A 17,239-nucleotide genomic window follows, 5' to 3' on the forward strand; every position below is an offset into this window, starting at 1 on the left:
ATATATATATATATATATATATATATATATATATATATATATATATATATATATATATATATATATATATATATACTTGTGCACACATTTAAGCTGGAGGATGGAATTTTAGCAGTTTACATTGACCCAGATTAGTAGTAGCTCTTAGTGTTAGGCTTTTTCCTTTTATAGATTTCATCCCACTTTTTCTTCTTTCTGTTTTCACTGATGTCAAGTCATCTTGAAGGTCGTTAAGGGGGAAGGGGAAGAAAAGATATTTTGTTTTGTGGCTACTTTCCAACTGGAATAGCAGTTACCAAATGGAAACAAAACTTAAGAGTGAAGAGAGCAGGCTTAGTATTCTGTGGGAAGGCAGTATGTACAGTCTGATCAACACAGCAAGCTCGGGGGTGGGGCTAAAATAGTGCAGAAAGAATGGACTTTTCAGAGGTTTTATACTGTAGCAAGTATACTAAGAAAATGCAATCCCTTGCAAAGTGTCGCTTTTTTCCTTTAAAAAAAAACCAACACAAACAAACAAACAAACAAAAAAAACCACCTTACCATTTAACCAAAGGCTTTCAACAAAATATAACTGTATCTTCAGGCAACCTGCAAAAATTACATCCATCCATCCATCATGCAAAGGGTTGCCCACCTGTGAAGCTTCAGGTTACTTTGCCAAAGTATGTATTTATTTGCAACATTTAAATGCCATGATTTCAAGCATCTAACATAGCCAAAACCTGTTCCTTCCCTCCCAGCCTTTTTTCAGACAGAACTAAACCATTTCAACTGAAGCTCTTAAAAAAAAAATTGTTAATTCAATGCACTGTCAGAAAAAATCAACACAAAGGACTAAAGCTTTGGCAGAGTTACAAGAAACCAAAAACTACTTTGATGGATCATGGTAACCAACCATAAGTGTACATTTCCATTTACAGTGGGATTATAAATCTTACCCATAACGTTATTCTCATCTTTTTTTTAACATTCTGCTACCTTTCTTTTTTTTTTTTTTCTCCTTTCAGATGATATTAACTGTGTTTTTGAGCAACAATGAACAGATTTTGACAGAAGTCCCAATTACACCAGAAACAACCTGTCGTGATGTAGTAGAGTTCTGTAAAGAGCCTGGAGAAGGAAGCTGCCATCTGGCTGAAGTATGGCGTGGGAATGGTAAGTAAAATGTTCAGTGGAAATTGATTTAAATATATGCACCAATTATAAAAAAGGTAAGACTGACTTTTCAATATTAATGATTTCAAATTGTACTTTGTTTTTTTCTAGCAAACGTTGATGTAAAGCATAGTAATCCCATATTTGTAGAGAATAATGCAGTTCTTGCCTTTTTTTCCCCTGTTTTCTTCTTCAGCATAGATTATTTCATAAAATGCATGTGTGAGATACGTTAGTGTTTTAGTTTTTCAAATTGCATAAAAGAAGTATTCAGTTTCACCACCTTAAAATGGGAAAAAAAATACAAGGGGGGTGGTATCTTCACTTCTAGAAGCCATTAATTCAAATAGGCATGCAGCATCTATAGGATGGAGGGTATTTAAATGACTATGAATATATTCTATGAATACATATTCAGTTCATTCTTAGTTATAAAAGTGTCTTTGAGGATAAAACGTACAAGAAGGTTAAAACTTTTCAAATTAGAAGTCTAGATTATGGAGAGTCTACAGTGCTAACTGCATCACATAAATTTCTAAAACGGGTCTGCAGACTGTGTTTAACAGCACTCAAATGTCCCTAATATTTTCCAATCACTTGTTTGTGAAAATGTAACATATATGGTATTACTTGTTCTGCATTCACAATCCTTGGAGAGTGTACTTCTTAAAAAATGCAGAGAATGTTGTCAATTAGCTTCAAAGGGTGACTGAAAACCAGAAAAGTCATCCATAACATCTTTCTGGGACACTTACACCTTGCAACCCTGGCAAGTATAAGCACACATTTTCTATAATAAATTCTAAGATACAGAAGATATTTTATCTGTGGATGTAATACATGATTTCTCAAAGTGTTAGATATCTAAAGCTAAAAGTTTCTATAAAGTGGGAAATAAAACTTATCCAAGAGGTTGTGATGGAGAAACTAAGACTAAATTTTGGGTATCTACCCTCTGAATTATGCATCTTTGGTCCCATTATAGTCAGTGGAGATCTAGATACTACCATGAGTAATGGAGATAACCGATTTCAGCTAGTCATCTATTCAATTTTGAACATCATAGCTCACCCAGTTTTCTGAAGTAGATATCTACATACAGACACCAAAGTTTAGAAGCAGTGTCCTCCCCAAAGCTTCTACCTGTTGAAGGGGTCTGTCAGACTTTTCAAAATGTGCTTGTGACTCCAAGTTTCTTAAAAAAACTCACATAAAGGTGCTTTCACAAATCTAGCTTCACTTGCTAAATATCTAAGGTGATACCTTTATAGATCTATTCAATTGAAAGTGGAACATTCCAAGGAATAGATAAGTTAGATTGAAATTAAAGATGAAACGTTCACATATATTTCTGGATTTCTCAAACAGGCCTGTACTGTGAGCAAAAAAGATGTCCTGCACACTGGTTTTTAATCTCTCTGACAAGAATTTCAGCACAAGCATTTTGTTTGTTGTTCTTAAATGTAGCATACTGTTACAAAATCTGTGTGTTGGTGGCCTGGACTCCTTGCCCCAAAGTCTGGAGTACATAAATTTCTCAGTGAAACAACCTCTTTTTTTCTTTTTTCTTTTTTTTTTTTCCCCCTAACAGGGCATAAATATGATATTTCTTCCTTCAGCTGCTTCTGAGACCTAAATTGGAACTCTTTCTCCTGAAGTTTTAAAGAATAATTTTGCCTGGAGCAGAGATCTGATATAGAAAACAAGAGTCTAAAGAGTTAAATGCAACACTTGCAACAACAAACAACTTAAACTAGGGTTCTGAGTGGGAAGTGTGAAGCAATTTGTAATGAAACTGCAGCAGGTTGTGCCAGTGGAAGGGTATTTTTTCCTCTTCTGTTACACTGTCTCCAACCCCTCAGCCCTTATCCTCAATAGAAGTCTACAAATGTTCTTTCAGAGGACATTTTGGAAAGTAAAAACCAAAACAATGGTTAATACAGAAAATCATGGGTTGAATGAACACACTGGGTTTTGTCACACATCAGGCATGGTCTGTTTTCATGGTAATCCCCATGTTGCACAGATGACAAATCACAGCTTTCTCCCTAAGAGAGTGCTGTCATACCTATGAATGTGCTTAACTCCGCTGTTCTGCAGGTAGCCACAGCGTCTTTTAGATAGCCCAAATGAGTAATACATGTCTACTCAAAGCAATGGGACTTGTATATTGTAGTTTTATTATCAGGTACAAAAAAACAGCTTGTGTGCCCAAAAGCTTGTCCATTTTATAAACTGTATCGATCTTACAAAATAATCTTATCTCCTGAATGTGTATGTACAAATAAACGAGAAATACTCAATTTTATTTTTAGAGGGTGACAGAGACCATTTGTCTTCCAGAAAAATATTTTTTAAATCCATGCAAGTTTGGCTCCAAAAATTATGTAAGATTTCTGGAGTTCAGAGGGGGATTACAGTAGCTTAGCTGTTGGAAAACATTCGTTTATTTATTATTTTAGTTTTTCTCTGTTTGCTGTTGTGTGGCAAAGAAATAGTTGAGGAGCTTCCCAAGAGTTGTAAAATAGTTTAGGTATTGTTTCTATTAGAGTTAAGAAACTGATTCTTCTCAGAGCTGCACAACATAAGCATTTGGCTTATTCACATTTGAGTTTTGTATTTCATTCTCTGTTCCTCCTTCTTTCCAGTTTCTTGAGACAAGTAATAGTTGAAAAAGTCAATAACATTCTTGCCTGATATATCAGTACATTTTGTATCAGGTTGTGCTTTGTCAATTTGAAGCTTCCTCTTTTTGCACAGATTTCTCATGCTATAAGAGGAGAAAAAAACCACAGAATATTCTTCCTCATTCCTCGGCTATTGAAATAACAGTTGGCGGGGAGGTCAAAAGACAGGTGTGATGCCAGAAACTTGTAGTATGTTTCCAGAGAGAATGGATTTCAACCTTTAAATACACCCAGTATTCAATTATTAACTTCATCTACATCTGGAATGCCCTTCAATATGAATTGGTCTCCCTGAATTTAGTTGTAACATAGAGGCAAGTGACTGCGAAAGAAATAAACCCTTATTACAAGTGTACTGCAAACCTGGGGGGAGAAAGACTCCTTCCTGATCTTGCAGTGAACTCCCCCACTATGGAGATAATCCATTACTTTGTATTCTAGTATCCTATATAGCAGGCATAAATGTGTTTATTACAAACAGCAGGATACTAGTAATCAAGATAAAAACAGATTCTGAAGTCTGAAATTTGTTGTGTTTTAAGTAGCAGATATATAGTTCCAACAGAGAGATTTTTACAATTCTCTTCTAAAACATTGAAGCAGTATCTGTGTTTTGGTCTTCCAGGGCATTTCAGTCATTTCAGAATAGTTAAAAGATGCCCATCCTGAAAACATTTCTTAAAAGGAAAGGAGTCATGCTTGGTTCTCAAAGTCTTTCAGAATTTTCATCCAACTTAAAATCTAGGGCAGTTTTTGCAAATAATTATGGATATAGGCATAGATTGGTTTTCTGCTTAATTATTCATGAAAACATTCTCTAGATAATTTTTTTTAATGTGTTGTTAAAGTATAGGGCTCCAACCTGGTTGTTATTAATCTACACCCAGTCTTCATACTTCACCTTTTCTTCATTCTCTTCTATTTAAACTGTCAAAAATTAAAGTTTGAAATACTATTGTGAAAATAATTATTGACAAATATGTCTGAAGATGTAAGAACTGGAAAAAGTTTAACTGCAGGGTTTTTTTGTTTTGGTTTTGATTCTTAAAGAACAGATATTTCCAGAAAATACCCCTTAATGCTATCCTAACTTACAGCAGGTACAAGTTCGTGCTTTCTTCCTGCATTTTTTCTGTATTTAAAGGATTTAAACTGAGAGAAGGAATGGGGACTTCAGTTCTTGTGTCAAGTGTTCATGTCCATTTCTTCTTCCTTTTTCTTTCCTGAATGTTTCATGTAGCCATATTGCACAGAATGGTTAGTGCTCCTTCGTTTTTCTTTTCCCTGTTTCAGTGACGATGATGTTGCTGCTATTATTTTAACCTATTTTCTGTCTAGCAACATATCCCCTATTGTTTTTGTGAAGACTTGCAGTTGTAATAGAAAATGTCTTTCCCATATCTCTCCATGGTAATGTCTGAAAAATATTAGCATTGATTGTTCAAGGTACATTTATATGAATGAAACCCTTTATTTTGAACAGACCCTAGGATTAGTGCCTTACTTTTAATGGGAGACCAGCCTAACGAGGAGCAATGCTGCAGCCACTCCTCACCATTCCAGAACTAGCCCAACCCTGTTCAGACATCCAGTTTCTTGGTACTTTGTTATCAAGCTTCAGTTCTTGTTAGGTTTACCTAGCTTTTTTTCCCCAAAAAATTTCTAAAGATTCTTATCTTACATGTCCTAAAGTCTCTGAACTAAACCATTTAAATATTTTTAGCCTCTGTGATCTTTAGATGACTCCTGCTGCAATTTTAGTGGATATGCTTCAAAGCACTTGAAATCTTACCTTACTTTAGGAGTTGAAAAACCTGAAAATCATGTTTTAAGATTCCTTTTCAAGAAGTTGTAATAAGCCACTGACCTTATTCTTGTGTGCATAAACACTGTGGACAATGTTTCTTGGAGTCCACTTGAGTGAAGAACAAAAGAAAAACATCTATTTTTTTTAAATCCAGGTCTTGTGATTTTTATTTTTTTTTTTGGTTGTTGTGTTTTGGGTTGGGTTTTTTTGAGGAAGATAGGTGACCTATACAGTCAGCTGATGAGTATAATCAGCTTGTGGTTTAAATGACCCTTCTTTGTTCAAAGCAGCTCCATCTAACTGTGGCTAAACTGTGTTAATCACTCTACCTATTTGATGTGACACATTTTGCCAAGACACTTTATTGTATTAAATGCATTGTAAATCAAGAGAAAAAAACATACTGTTCTTTAAATACTACAATTAAGTATCCCAAGAGTATCAAGACATGTCCACATTAATGCAGTTCACAATACATATAAATTTATGTAACTTTCATTATAAAAAGCTATACTTGTGATGTGGTTTTCCCAACCTTTCCCCAAGATACCAGTTATATCTTTGAATCATTTTGTCTTCTCATGTCCAATGGGTTAAGTATGAAATGGATAACAAACTGTTAGTGGTGCTCTGCCTGGTGTAGGAGATACTGTGGTTTGGGTTTTGAGGGCAGAGACCATTATGCTTTTAACAATGAAAAACACAGCTCCACCTTTTGGGTTTCATCCAAGACTGATTTTTTTTGTAGTAATATTGGTTTGACAGGGTAATGCATGTAGGAAAGCTAATTATATCTCTTCTAGTATTGTTTTATTCTGATTAGAAGATATCTTCTAATACTATGCCTAGTATTAGATCTTCTAAAATCTTAAAAGGGAGATTTTCTTACCTTAATGAAAACATGTAAAAATAAATACAAGTATAATTACAGAAACAGTGAAAACTTTGCTTTTAAAATGTATTTTGATTTTGAAATACTAAATATGTAGTGTGCAGTCTCTTAGTAATAATATATTTGATCAATTTGAAAGAAATACCATGAGAATGTTTTACATTTCTTTGGTGGAAAACAAAGAGACTGCTGCATAGAACTTAGCCTTTATTTGTTCCAAGATTTGCTAGTAATTCCACATATACTGAAAGTTAATGTCTGGCATAGCATATTGAGTGGGAGCACCTGCTGAAGTTCTTAGATGAAGTGTCAGCGTAACCATAAATCTGATTGGAAACCCAAAGGTTCAAATTGAATGAATCATTTTAATAATAAAACAAAATACCCATCCTGTGGTGATAGGGAGCAAGAGTGAAAAGATCAGCATTGTGAAAAAGGTTGTGATAAAGAGTTCCTGAATTTGAGTTTCTAAACACTGATATTTTTTTGTATGGTTTTGCACACTGGTTATGTACCGCTGCTAAGCAGTGAGCTATGTTACAGTAACAGGCTGGCTTTTAATACAGTGCAATTATTGTCTGTTGGTGCCTGTTTCTTTGACATTGCATAACACAAAATACATTTAATAGATTGAATAGCTACAAGAAAGGATGTTCTGATTCTTAATGAGAGTTCTATGAAACTTTGCTTAATGTAAAATAGTTGTGATACGTTTTTTTGTCTTATACTTTTAGAACGTCCAATACCCTTTGATCACATGATGTATGACCACCTACAAAAATGGGGTCCCCGCAGGGAAGAGGTGAAGTTTTTTCTTCGTCATGAGGAGTCACCAGCTGAAAGTAATGAACAGAGTAAGTACAGTTATCCTGTAGGGTTGTTACCTAAATGTATTTAAAAGATTTCTGAAGTGAGTTTGATTATCAGTTCTTTCAGTGAACTTGAGTAGTTATATGTAATAAAACTTCCTTACACCAAAGCCATTTTGAACATTCTTTGGTGGCACATTTATTCTTGTTCTCAAGTTCCCTTTTTCTAGAATAATTTCTACCAATCTGTTGAGTAATATTTTTATAGTAAGATCAGCTTCTATTCTGCTTAATACTGATGCAAAAATGCTGGTGGCTATTAGAGCTTAATGCATTTTTCTTCTTGTTGAGAGAAAGTCCCTACATTTTGAGAGGGTGGGATTGTACTTTTTGACCTCCTGTTTTCTTTCCTTTGCCCCAGAAAAAAGACTCGGTAAACTACTTTGCCTTCTTTAGAAACTAAAATCTGTTTTACAAACATCAGTGGCAGAGATCTCAGTGGCTTTACTTTCTCAGTACTTCATGTAGATATATTTAAAATAGTGCTGATAATTCGCATCTTGAAAAATCACTTGTCTGCTTGGTTCTACAGGAAAAGTGTTTATATAAAACAGTGCTATATTAAGTGGGGCTTTCCTAAAAGACTGGAATAAAAAAATAGAAGGGTTTCAGTTTTCTGATGTAACTGGTATAGACTACTTACCTTATGAGAAGACTTTTGAGGCTGTGTGTTATATACTTAATGGCTGTCAGACTGTCTGCAGGATAGGAAAGTTATCTTGAAGTAACATGTGTATTTGCATGCTCAGTTTATCCTTACTCATTCAGCTAATCTGACAACTGAATTTCAGGTCTTGACTGAGTCCTTATTGCTTTGAGCTGGGGTTTATTTTTATATTTCTAAGTGGTTCCTGGTTTCTTTGAATGCCAGAAGTAGCACACCCAATACTGTGTCAGGGATTTTTGTATTAATTAGTACTTTGTAAAATACTTGGTCATCCTTTGAGCAATATAAATTTAAGTATGGTAAGAAATTTAAGATACACCTGAAGCCACAGAGGACAAGGAAAATTTTGCTTCTGAACCATGCATGCAAGATTTTTTTTTTAAATTCTGACCTATGGATCAATTTGTAGATGAAAGTTGGTTGTAAGGCATTAGAAACTCTTCCTCTACTATATTAATTTATAATGTATTCAACTGAAGCTATTGCTTCATGTAGACACAGAAATATGAAACTTCAGTATTCACGCCTGGGACATTCGCTTTCATGACATCATTGCCTAAACACAAGTCAGAAAAGCAGAGCTGCATGTCTGTACTGACAGAGGAAGCCTGTGAAGTAAATGCTTTATTTCCGCTGGCTCCACTACTTACAAATAATAAGCTAGTAAGAAAGAGTTGGAACTATCAGAAGAAAAATTCACAGGTAGAAGCTTTATATAAAAAGTCTTGACCAGATTCAAGAGTGAAAACTATTTGTGTTGAAAACTGAACTTTGCACTAAGAGGGATGCTTTACTTTTAGGTGGACGTCAAACCCAAAATCAAAGAAATGGCATAAATATACCTGTGGAGAAACGCACAGAGAATGGGGTATGTAATAAATCCTAAAGGGTTTGGATCAACTCCGCTTAAATACCTGTTGTTTTTATTTCTTGTTTTTCAAGATGTATTATGGTGGGAACTGGTGGAAAATGCATAGATTTTGTTCTGGTTTGGTTGGTTGTTGTTATAAAGTGTTACATAAAAAAGTGTTGTTATAAAGTGAATGGCAGAATATGGCTTTTCATGAACTACTCTAAATTTTCTGTCTAGAAAGAAATTCACTTATGTGACGTGAGAAGCTCCAGAGTCTTATTAATTACTGCATTTTCTAATCTATCTTCCTCTGTCTTATCCTGTTTGAAGAAGAAAACAGCTATGTTATTCCTTTGTACTAGTATTGCCTATCCAGACATCTTTTCTTGCTTGATATGTCTCACTGGTATTGATTCACAACATAGCCTCATTTGATAAAACAGGAGAATGTACCTATGGATTGGGATGTGTTGAGGTTGTATACCCCTCAGAGCCACCTCTTTATACTGTTTGTAATGAACTTGGTTCATTTCTATGGCTTATTTTTTTACTAAAGCATTACCAGGTTTCTAATTTAAAATACATATTTCATAGCATAGGCAACCTGTTTGGAGACATTCAGTGAATCCTGGCCTGAATGTTCTCTCTTTTACAAGTAAAACAGTACATCTCTTTGAAAATGACCATGGCTTAGAAACCTATTCCTGAGCTGAAATTCACTTTCCTTTCTTCTCTTTCTTCTCATCCTTAATACTCGTTAAGACTCTACAGAGCATATTCTGCTCATTTGCTCAGGGCCATTCTGCTACCTTTGCTAAGGCACTATAGCTATAGTTGAAAAAGTTTAAAAGCAAACAAATCTGGTTTTCAAGATGAGATATCTTAAAGAAAAAGAAGAACTAAAATGTTAATAGTTGTGCAGATTAAGCAATTCTGTGCTTGTATATTGCCTGATAATTAGCACCTTAAATTCTCACTCTCACACACACACACACACGCAGCAACAAAGTTGTTCAGTTTGCAGCTCTTAGCAGCTTGTTTTGTGTATGGCATGTGGGCCTAGTGGAAGGAATTTTTTTCCCTATTCAAAACAGTTAATCATGTATTGCTTTCTGCGTTCCTTTTCTGTAGAGAACACTAGCTGATACCCTCTGATGCACAGATCTGTTTATCCTGCTTCCATTGTCATATTGACAATGTAGTGAGATCATAGCGCTATAATATGCTAGGGGAACATAACTCTTTCGTGACCTCCCCGAATCTATTCCTCTTTGTAAGTCAGCACATATACTTCATTTGAGACATAGTATCTTTGGAAATTAGGACTGGCGTGTGCAATATATGTGCCTTACAATCTCACTTCTTCGCAGCACTAAAGTTTATGATAGTATGGCTTTGTATTTAGTTCAATTTGCTGCTAATTTTGATGGGCAAAGCTCAGACCTGGTAACTTGAATAACACTGCTACCTTTGCGCCATTCAGTATATACTTTTTAAAAACCCCAAAAGTTTGGCCACAAAATTTAAATTTACGAGGGAACTGATCACTTTAAAATGGACTTTCACCAGGTTCAGGAAGTTTTTAAAACACAAGAAAGACTAAAACCTGAAGGTGTTATATTAATGTAAATTGTGGTGGGGTTTATGCCAAAAATGGCACAAATTAGGTTTTGAAAGTGTATAAAACTAAGATTTTATTTTTTTTCCAATTCTGCTTAAGTTTTAAAACCGAGGGGGAGGGGGAATAAAGAGGTGGCTTCAGGATCAAGGATTTAATCAGCTTACACTTACGTAATGCATTAGGCTTATTCATTGTTACTGGCATGCTGAATGTTAGACTGGCCCTAAAATCAGTACAAACTAATGGAACATTGAAGACAGCTCAAATCTTACCAAATACTCTGCATTCAGGTATATTTTTATTATGTGTACTGCTTTAATGATGAAATAATTGATTTTTACTTAATATCTGGATAGAGCTGCAAGTGTGACATGCATAGAAGATTAATGTTTGCTTTAATGATTGAATCAATAGTCTTGGAAAAATGATAGGCAATCTGTTTGGAATTCAATTTGGATAATTCTGTTAACTGGCATTTTATATGCAGGAGGATTTTTTGTTCTTTGAAACTATGTGCTTGATCAGCAATTATTTAAATAATGGTTAGCTTAAAATCACATTGTATACATGCTTAAATTTCATTAGATTATTTTCCAAATAAAGATGCAATGTTAAAAATACAATAGGCTGGGTGTCTTCAAACAGTGAAACATGCATTGTTGTAAAAAGAATACTTATCTGGAAGTGCTTATCTGAGAGCTTTGCATTCTACATATCAAAGTCTAAAGGAAAAACTATGAGATTTTGTAAATTGACAAGTTCTTTTATTCCTGAGGTGACATTTTGGAGGGGTTGCTTTTATAGAGTTTATAACTCTTTCTCATTGGCAGTGGAATTACACTGTAATCCGGATCTGATCTCTTTCCGATACTACACAAATGTATAGATATGTCGAGGTAAGACTTGCATAACTAAGTATTTCCCTTTGCCAGGGAGATTGGACAGTATCTCGAGGGATTCTCTTCTCTGAGAATAGCTGCCTCTTCCTCCTCTTCCTTTTTTTTTTTTTATATGTGTAACTGAGCCAGTTGTTATAACTTGTGTTCAAATCCAAGGGAAATTCTAATTGAACATTAGGAAAAATGTTTTCTCAATGACAGGAGCAGACATTGGAACAGGCTGTCTGGAGTCTGTGGAATTTCTGTCTAGCTGAATGAAGTCCTGAGCAGTCAGTCTGAACTGCTCTGATCAGGGGTTATTGAACCGGGTGACTTCCAGAGGCTCCTTTCTACCTAAATTATTATTTGATTCTGCGATCAGTGGCCATGAAACGGTGGTCACACAATGCTGGGTCTCGTTTTGCTTCCAGAAGTCCTAGCATTGAGCCAAGCTTCATTCCACAGAAGCGGCAGTGGTCTGAAGACAGTGGGACAGAGCAAATAGAGTTGTAACCACTGGGGGTCAGTGGTAGACAGGAGAGGAACTGGGGAGCCGCCCGTCGGGGTGCAGCTACTACTAGGCATCAGTAGGAAATGTGGATCACAGAGGCACTTAAAGGAAGTCCCAGAAAGAGGACTGACTGGATGATGACAGCTGTCCGGAAGAAAAGGTAATCAGATAACCAAGAAATTTCTTGGAGATGAGAAAACGAAAGCAGATGCAGCTCAGGAGGAAAAAAGAATGGGGTACAGGAACATGATGGAGGTAAAGTGTATTGGACTGAGTAGAAGTAGATTAGTGTAATGAAAACTGTATGTGAAGACAATACTCATTTGCTGTAGTTGCTTGGTTTAAATATTGTTATACTTGGTAATTTACTTGGAGAATAAAATATCAGTTTGTGGTCTCCTGTACCATTTTCTTTTTAATTTACTTTTGCTGTTTCTAATATTAAAATTGTTTCCCTGATTTAGAGACAGGTATCAGTAAGCTTTTTCCTTGGTAGATACTGACTGAAGCCTTTGTGAAGAAATACAAAGTAGAACCTGGTTTTTATCTCTCACTGTGAAATTTGTGTTAGCTTTAGCATAAAAGAAGCTCAAATAGAGGAAGAAAGCTTCACCACCATCCCAAACTGGAGAATCACACTCCTGTAAATTTTCTTAGTCTTGAAGCTGTGACCAGTAAATAAGGTTGAGATATAATTTTTTTTTTTTGCTGATTAGATAACAGAACTGAGCTTCACTGTTTCTGTTAAAGTGGCTCAAATCAGGCTTTTAGCAAAAATTTTACAGCACGTAGTCCAACTTTTAGCATCAGGAGGATCTTCTACTTTCATGCTGGAAGAATTGCTCAGGGAAATTCCATTAACACGTAGGCTGAAACTTCTACATACATGTACACACAAAGCCCTTTTTAATACTGGTTTCACTTAGGAGAGCATATAGTTGCTCTGATGGAGAGCAGTCACCTAATGCAGTCAGTTTCTGTATCCCATTCCATCATGATAGTGGTAAAGCTACACTGCTTTTGAGTTCCTGTGGTATGGCTCATCAAATTCTAGGCTTAGAGTGTAGATAGATTTACATGTGATACCAAAATTACTGAGTTTTAACAATTTGATCCATACAAGAGCAACCAGATAAAAAGGCTTTAAGCATCTAATATACACTTTGTCATATATTTGTTATGACATGACAGTTTAAAAATTTAAAAGTGTTCTAAAAAGCGTCTGAAAAAAAAGTTTCAAAGATGGCTGAAGATAAATACATTATGTGTACTTGCCTGAAGTTTCTCACTTGAAATGTTGAAGGATAAAGAACTTAGTCTGGAATAAAAGTTCTTCAAACCTGAGCTGCAAATTCAATTTAAGATTGTAAGTACTTTGTAACATTTAACAATGTACTTGGAAGAGGCTGCCATTCACATAAGACAGGTTTTAATCAAATTTGTTTAAAATGAACAAATAACTAAGTCAGTCTTAGAAATTTAGATTCTTTCAGAGGTCTTGTAGCAAAGTCTAAGCAAATAATTCCATTAAAAGATGATAAAAATAAATCTAGGGACAAGGAATTCTAACAGTCTGCAGAGAAAAAAATTTTTTCTGAAGAAATTTTCTTACTGGCTTCCTGGAACATTTTTACCATGTCTGGTAATTAAATCAGATCAAAGTTTTTCCTTATTTTCTGCTGCGGCTTTCTCTACAGAAAACTATAGACTTTCTCTTTTGTTAAGGAGACAAAAATTAATTTTTCTGCTACTTTTACAGTCAAGTGTATTCCCTTGTCTAAACATACATTTCTAAAATTATGGTTACCTCTCAGAGAGGGGAGCCTTGCTGCACCTACAGCAGCCTTCTGCACAGTCAGATTTCTAGTTGAAGCCCTGGATAAGCTTAATGGCGTTTGGATCTTCATCAGACTGATAGAGTTCTTCGTTAAATGCTTCTGTCTGAAGAATCTTCCAGACAGCTGACAGTATCTTGCTCTTCAAAAAATAGAGAAACTAATCCAACTAAATGACTTAAGGGAAAAATAAATAAATTAGGAAGTAAAAAGAATTACAGTCTAAAGCTAATTTTAATGCATACAAATAGCTTTTGAATTCTTGTTGGACTAGAAATCCCAGTCTCTTCACACCTCAGTAAAGGATATTTATGTAGGGTAACATCTCTACAAGACTAATAAGTTTCATCATTACTTATTCTGTGATCTTTTCCTGCTATAATTTTAATTATGATAACATTAGTTTATGACTAATATCAGCTCTTAGTATCTGACTTCATTTGTTTTGAGGCATCTAAAGATTGTTTGACTAGTTTGGAACAGGAAACATTCTTGGAATTCATTTAGAACATTGTGAGGACTGTTTTCCTCCATGTCTTCTCCATGAATTTATGTAATTTTTAATTCTGTCACTCTGGATACCAAATACCTATCTAGCTGGCTATGGATATGAGATACTCACAGTATACAGGCTTGTAGTATACAGACACTTAAACACACTCATTTGCAGTATACAGACTTTGTAGTTCTGCTTTTCTGGACACCAAAGGTGGTTCTCTTCAACAAGTTACAGGGAACAAAGATGTGGTTTTCTAGTCCATAGCAGCCAACAGGTGGCTTCCCGTTTTGCAGAAGAGGAAAGACCTAAACTGCGCCATTTACTCAATCTACAGTTTTACTGCCACTTTTGTAGCTCTGACTTTGCTTTTCCTCAAGTATGGCTTTGCAGTTTTACGGCAGTACTTAGTTGCAGATGTCCGTGGAAGGGAAGGCACGAGAAGTCCTGTTCGTTTGTTTGTTTAACCTCTAACTGTGGTACCTATTTTAATGTATTTGTATTGTGAACATGGAGCAATACAATTTACTCTTTTCCCTCGATTTCTAAATGAAGCACGTGGAGAATTGCCTCCAGATGTGACTGCACATAGGCATCCTGAATTGCTTGGCCCTTAAATAAAGGTAGAGTAGTTTAGAATGAGTGCTTCAGCTGATGCATAACATTAAACACATTAGCTCATAAAGTAAACGTTACTTAAAGAGTTCATTTGTTATTTTTCATGAAGTATTGCTGTGCTTTCACAGTCTTTACACTGGCACTGTAAACTTCAATGCCTTTTGTCACAGTTGTATCATTTTGCAGCCGCATTAGTATCAGTTTTAGTTAAGCCAAATATTAAATACTGTTATTGTAAGGAAGATGGGACTTGTCCTTTCCATTATTTCCATACTTCCTTACAGGAGGCAGATTATGAAATTCACTGTGCCAGCACAGAGCTCTGAGAGCTTAATTGTGAAAGCTTGAGAGAGTTTAGACTGTGTCTCTCTTCGAGCAGCTTTGAGTTCGGAGCAGGAGACTCTTCTGGTGTTTACAAGGCCAACTATTCCTTTTCAGGCCACCTTTAGAGTTCTGTCTTTTATGTAGCTGTGTCATCTGCAGATTAGTGTTTTCTCTCATCTTTTCCACAGTCTCTGTGGCTTTTCTTATGCAGTGCTGCTGTGGCCTCCTTCCTCTGACACACCTTTCCTTGTTCACAGTCTTGTTCATTTAGTTTCCTGTCCATCTAGCCTTTGGACACCTAGCATACCTCTTTCCCACTTGCATGTTTTTCCCAGGCAAGTGAACCTTTCCATTTCTCTATTGTCTCCACAGCTGCCTCCAGATCCAATTGTTGTTAGGTTTGTTTTCCCTGCAGTCTTCCTCAGATCAAAGCAGAGAAAATGAAAATCCCTCTGGCTAATTTAGGAGCAAGGGAGTTGAACTTGTTTTTCTTCTTATTCCTACAGGATGATCTTACTCTACAGCTCATACCTTTCCTTGCTTGCTAAAAATAAGCCTGTTCTTTATGCAGCTGGAATATTCACTGTATAGTGCCTGGACATATGGTTCTTCAGTGTCCTTATGGAGACCCATTTGGCTGGATCTCTTGTGTATGTGCACTAAATAGTGCTTGAATTACTTTCTTGAAAGAATGAAGAGAGGGTGAACTTGCATGTCATTTGTGAGTTTGACAAGGTAAATTACAGCTTTTTATGGTTTTTATCTTCCACAGTATCATAATTTTTAGATCCATAAGAAATTGTTAATGGGGCTTAGTATTTTCTTCAGGGTTTAACATTTAAAAAATCTTAGGTGTAGGTTTTGGCTTGCTGCAATCTTCTCTGACTTTCAGCTTCTTGACTTATACTATTACACATATTGCTGGCTCATGTATTCATCTTCTAGTTTAAGAAAAAGATGAAGTATGTAGAGAAAAGCATATAGCAAACACTGGAAAGGTTATTTGCATAAGACTGTGGTATCTGTTCTGACTACTGTTTGCCTTTTATCTTAGGCAGTCTCTGTTAAGAGAGAAACTTCATTAAATTTCAGGTGGTACATTTTTCCATCACTTTAAACGGTAAAATTAAATACAAAAAGTAATGATTTTCCTGATATTCTTGGCATTAACTTTTTGCACTGAGTTGGTAATACTACAAAAAAATCAACAAATAATTCATGTGTTTTTAAAGCTAAATTGTCTGTATTCTTATATTTCCAGTTTAACCTGATAACCGGGAAAGAACTGTGTATTGCTCAACATTTTCCATTGAATATGAAAAGTGCAATGAATCAAGCTGATTGTAGTTGACAGCTGGCTTGATCTTGCCGTGATTAGGTCTTTTACTGCTGGCAAAATCCACTAGCCTTTTCCGTTAGCTGATTGTTGATGAATGCAGAGAGACAGCTTTTCATATTGATGAAGAATTTGGGGAAACCTTTATTACATATGGAATAGAAATGAAAAATGTCCTACTTCCTACTGATTGCGCTGAACCAAAAAAGTCATGCAGGAACTTGTAAGATGTGTACGACAGTTAGCTTGGCTTGTTCACAACAAACAGTTAATCAGTTAGTGGAGATAGAAAATAAGAGAAACATGGAGTTGAAGCATGTTGAAGCAACGCAAACATTTACAGCTGATGGGCAGTGCTGCAAAATAAAGATGTGCTGTCTTACAATTAGATGGGAAAATAGTGAACAGTAATTAATTATTTTTCAAAATTTGTTAGTATTACACTTTAGTGGGCATGTTACTTAAATACTGTGTAGCTTTTGCACTTTGGTTTAAAAGGATTGTGGGTTTCATAGTCACATGACTGGAACACAGACCAGTTTGGGTTTCGTAACGCTTTTAGTGTTCTCATATAAACAATATTATAACACCAGACAAAAACTCCATATTGAAACAATTACTTAAGGGAAGAATGAACACACATTTGTTGATAAACATGTTATTCAGGCTAATAAGTGCATCTTAACC

At 35.4% G+C, this 17,239-nt stretch overlaps 1 protein-coding gene across 5 annotated transcripts in view; it reads left to right on the top strand.

Annotated features, from left to right (window-relative positions):
- The first annotated feature begins 1,010 nt into the window (after positions 1-1,010).
- PPP1R13B (protein phosphatase 1 regulatory subunit 13B) overlaps positions 1,011-17,239 on the top strand; it is a 44,147-nt gene continuing 27,918 nt past the window's right edge. For 3 of the 5 annotated variants that reach the window (XM_026849972.1, XM_026849973.1, XM_026849974.1), the window contains exons 1-3: positions 1,011-1,158; positions 7,279-7,398; positions 8,881-8,948. In XM_026849972.1, coding sequence (XP_026705773.1) covers positions 1,011-1,158; positions 7,279-7,398; positions 8,881-8,948 — 336 coding nt within the window. Of the gene's footprint in view, positions 1,159-7,278; positions 7,399-8,880; positions 8,949-10,713; positions 10,845-12,060; positions 12,199-17,239 lie in introns of those variants that run through there. The other 2 variants (XM_026849977.1, XM_026849976.1) reach the window with 2 other exon arrangements.

Source organism: Athene cunicularia, assembly GCF_003259725.1.
Source record: "Athene cunicularia isolate RWA chromosome 5 unlocalized genomic scaffold, athCun1 chr5_part1, whole genome shotgun sequence".
NCBI lineage: Eukaryota > Metazoa > Chordata > Aves > Strigiformes > Strigidae > Athene > Athene cunicularia.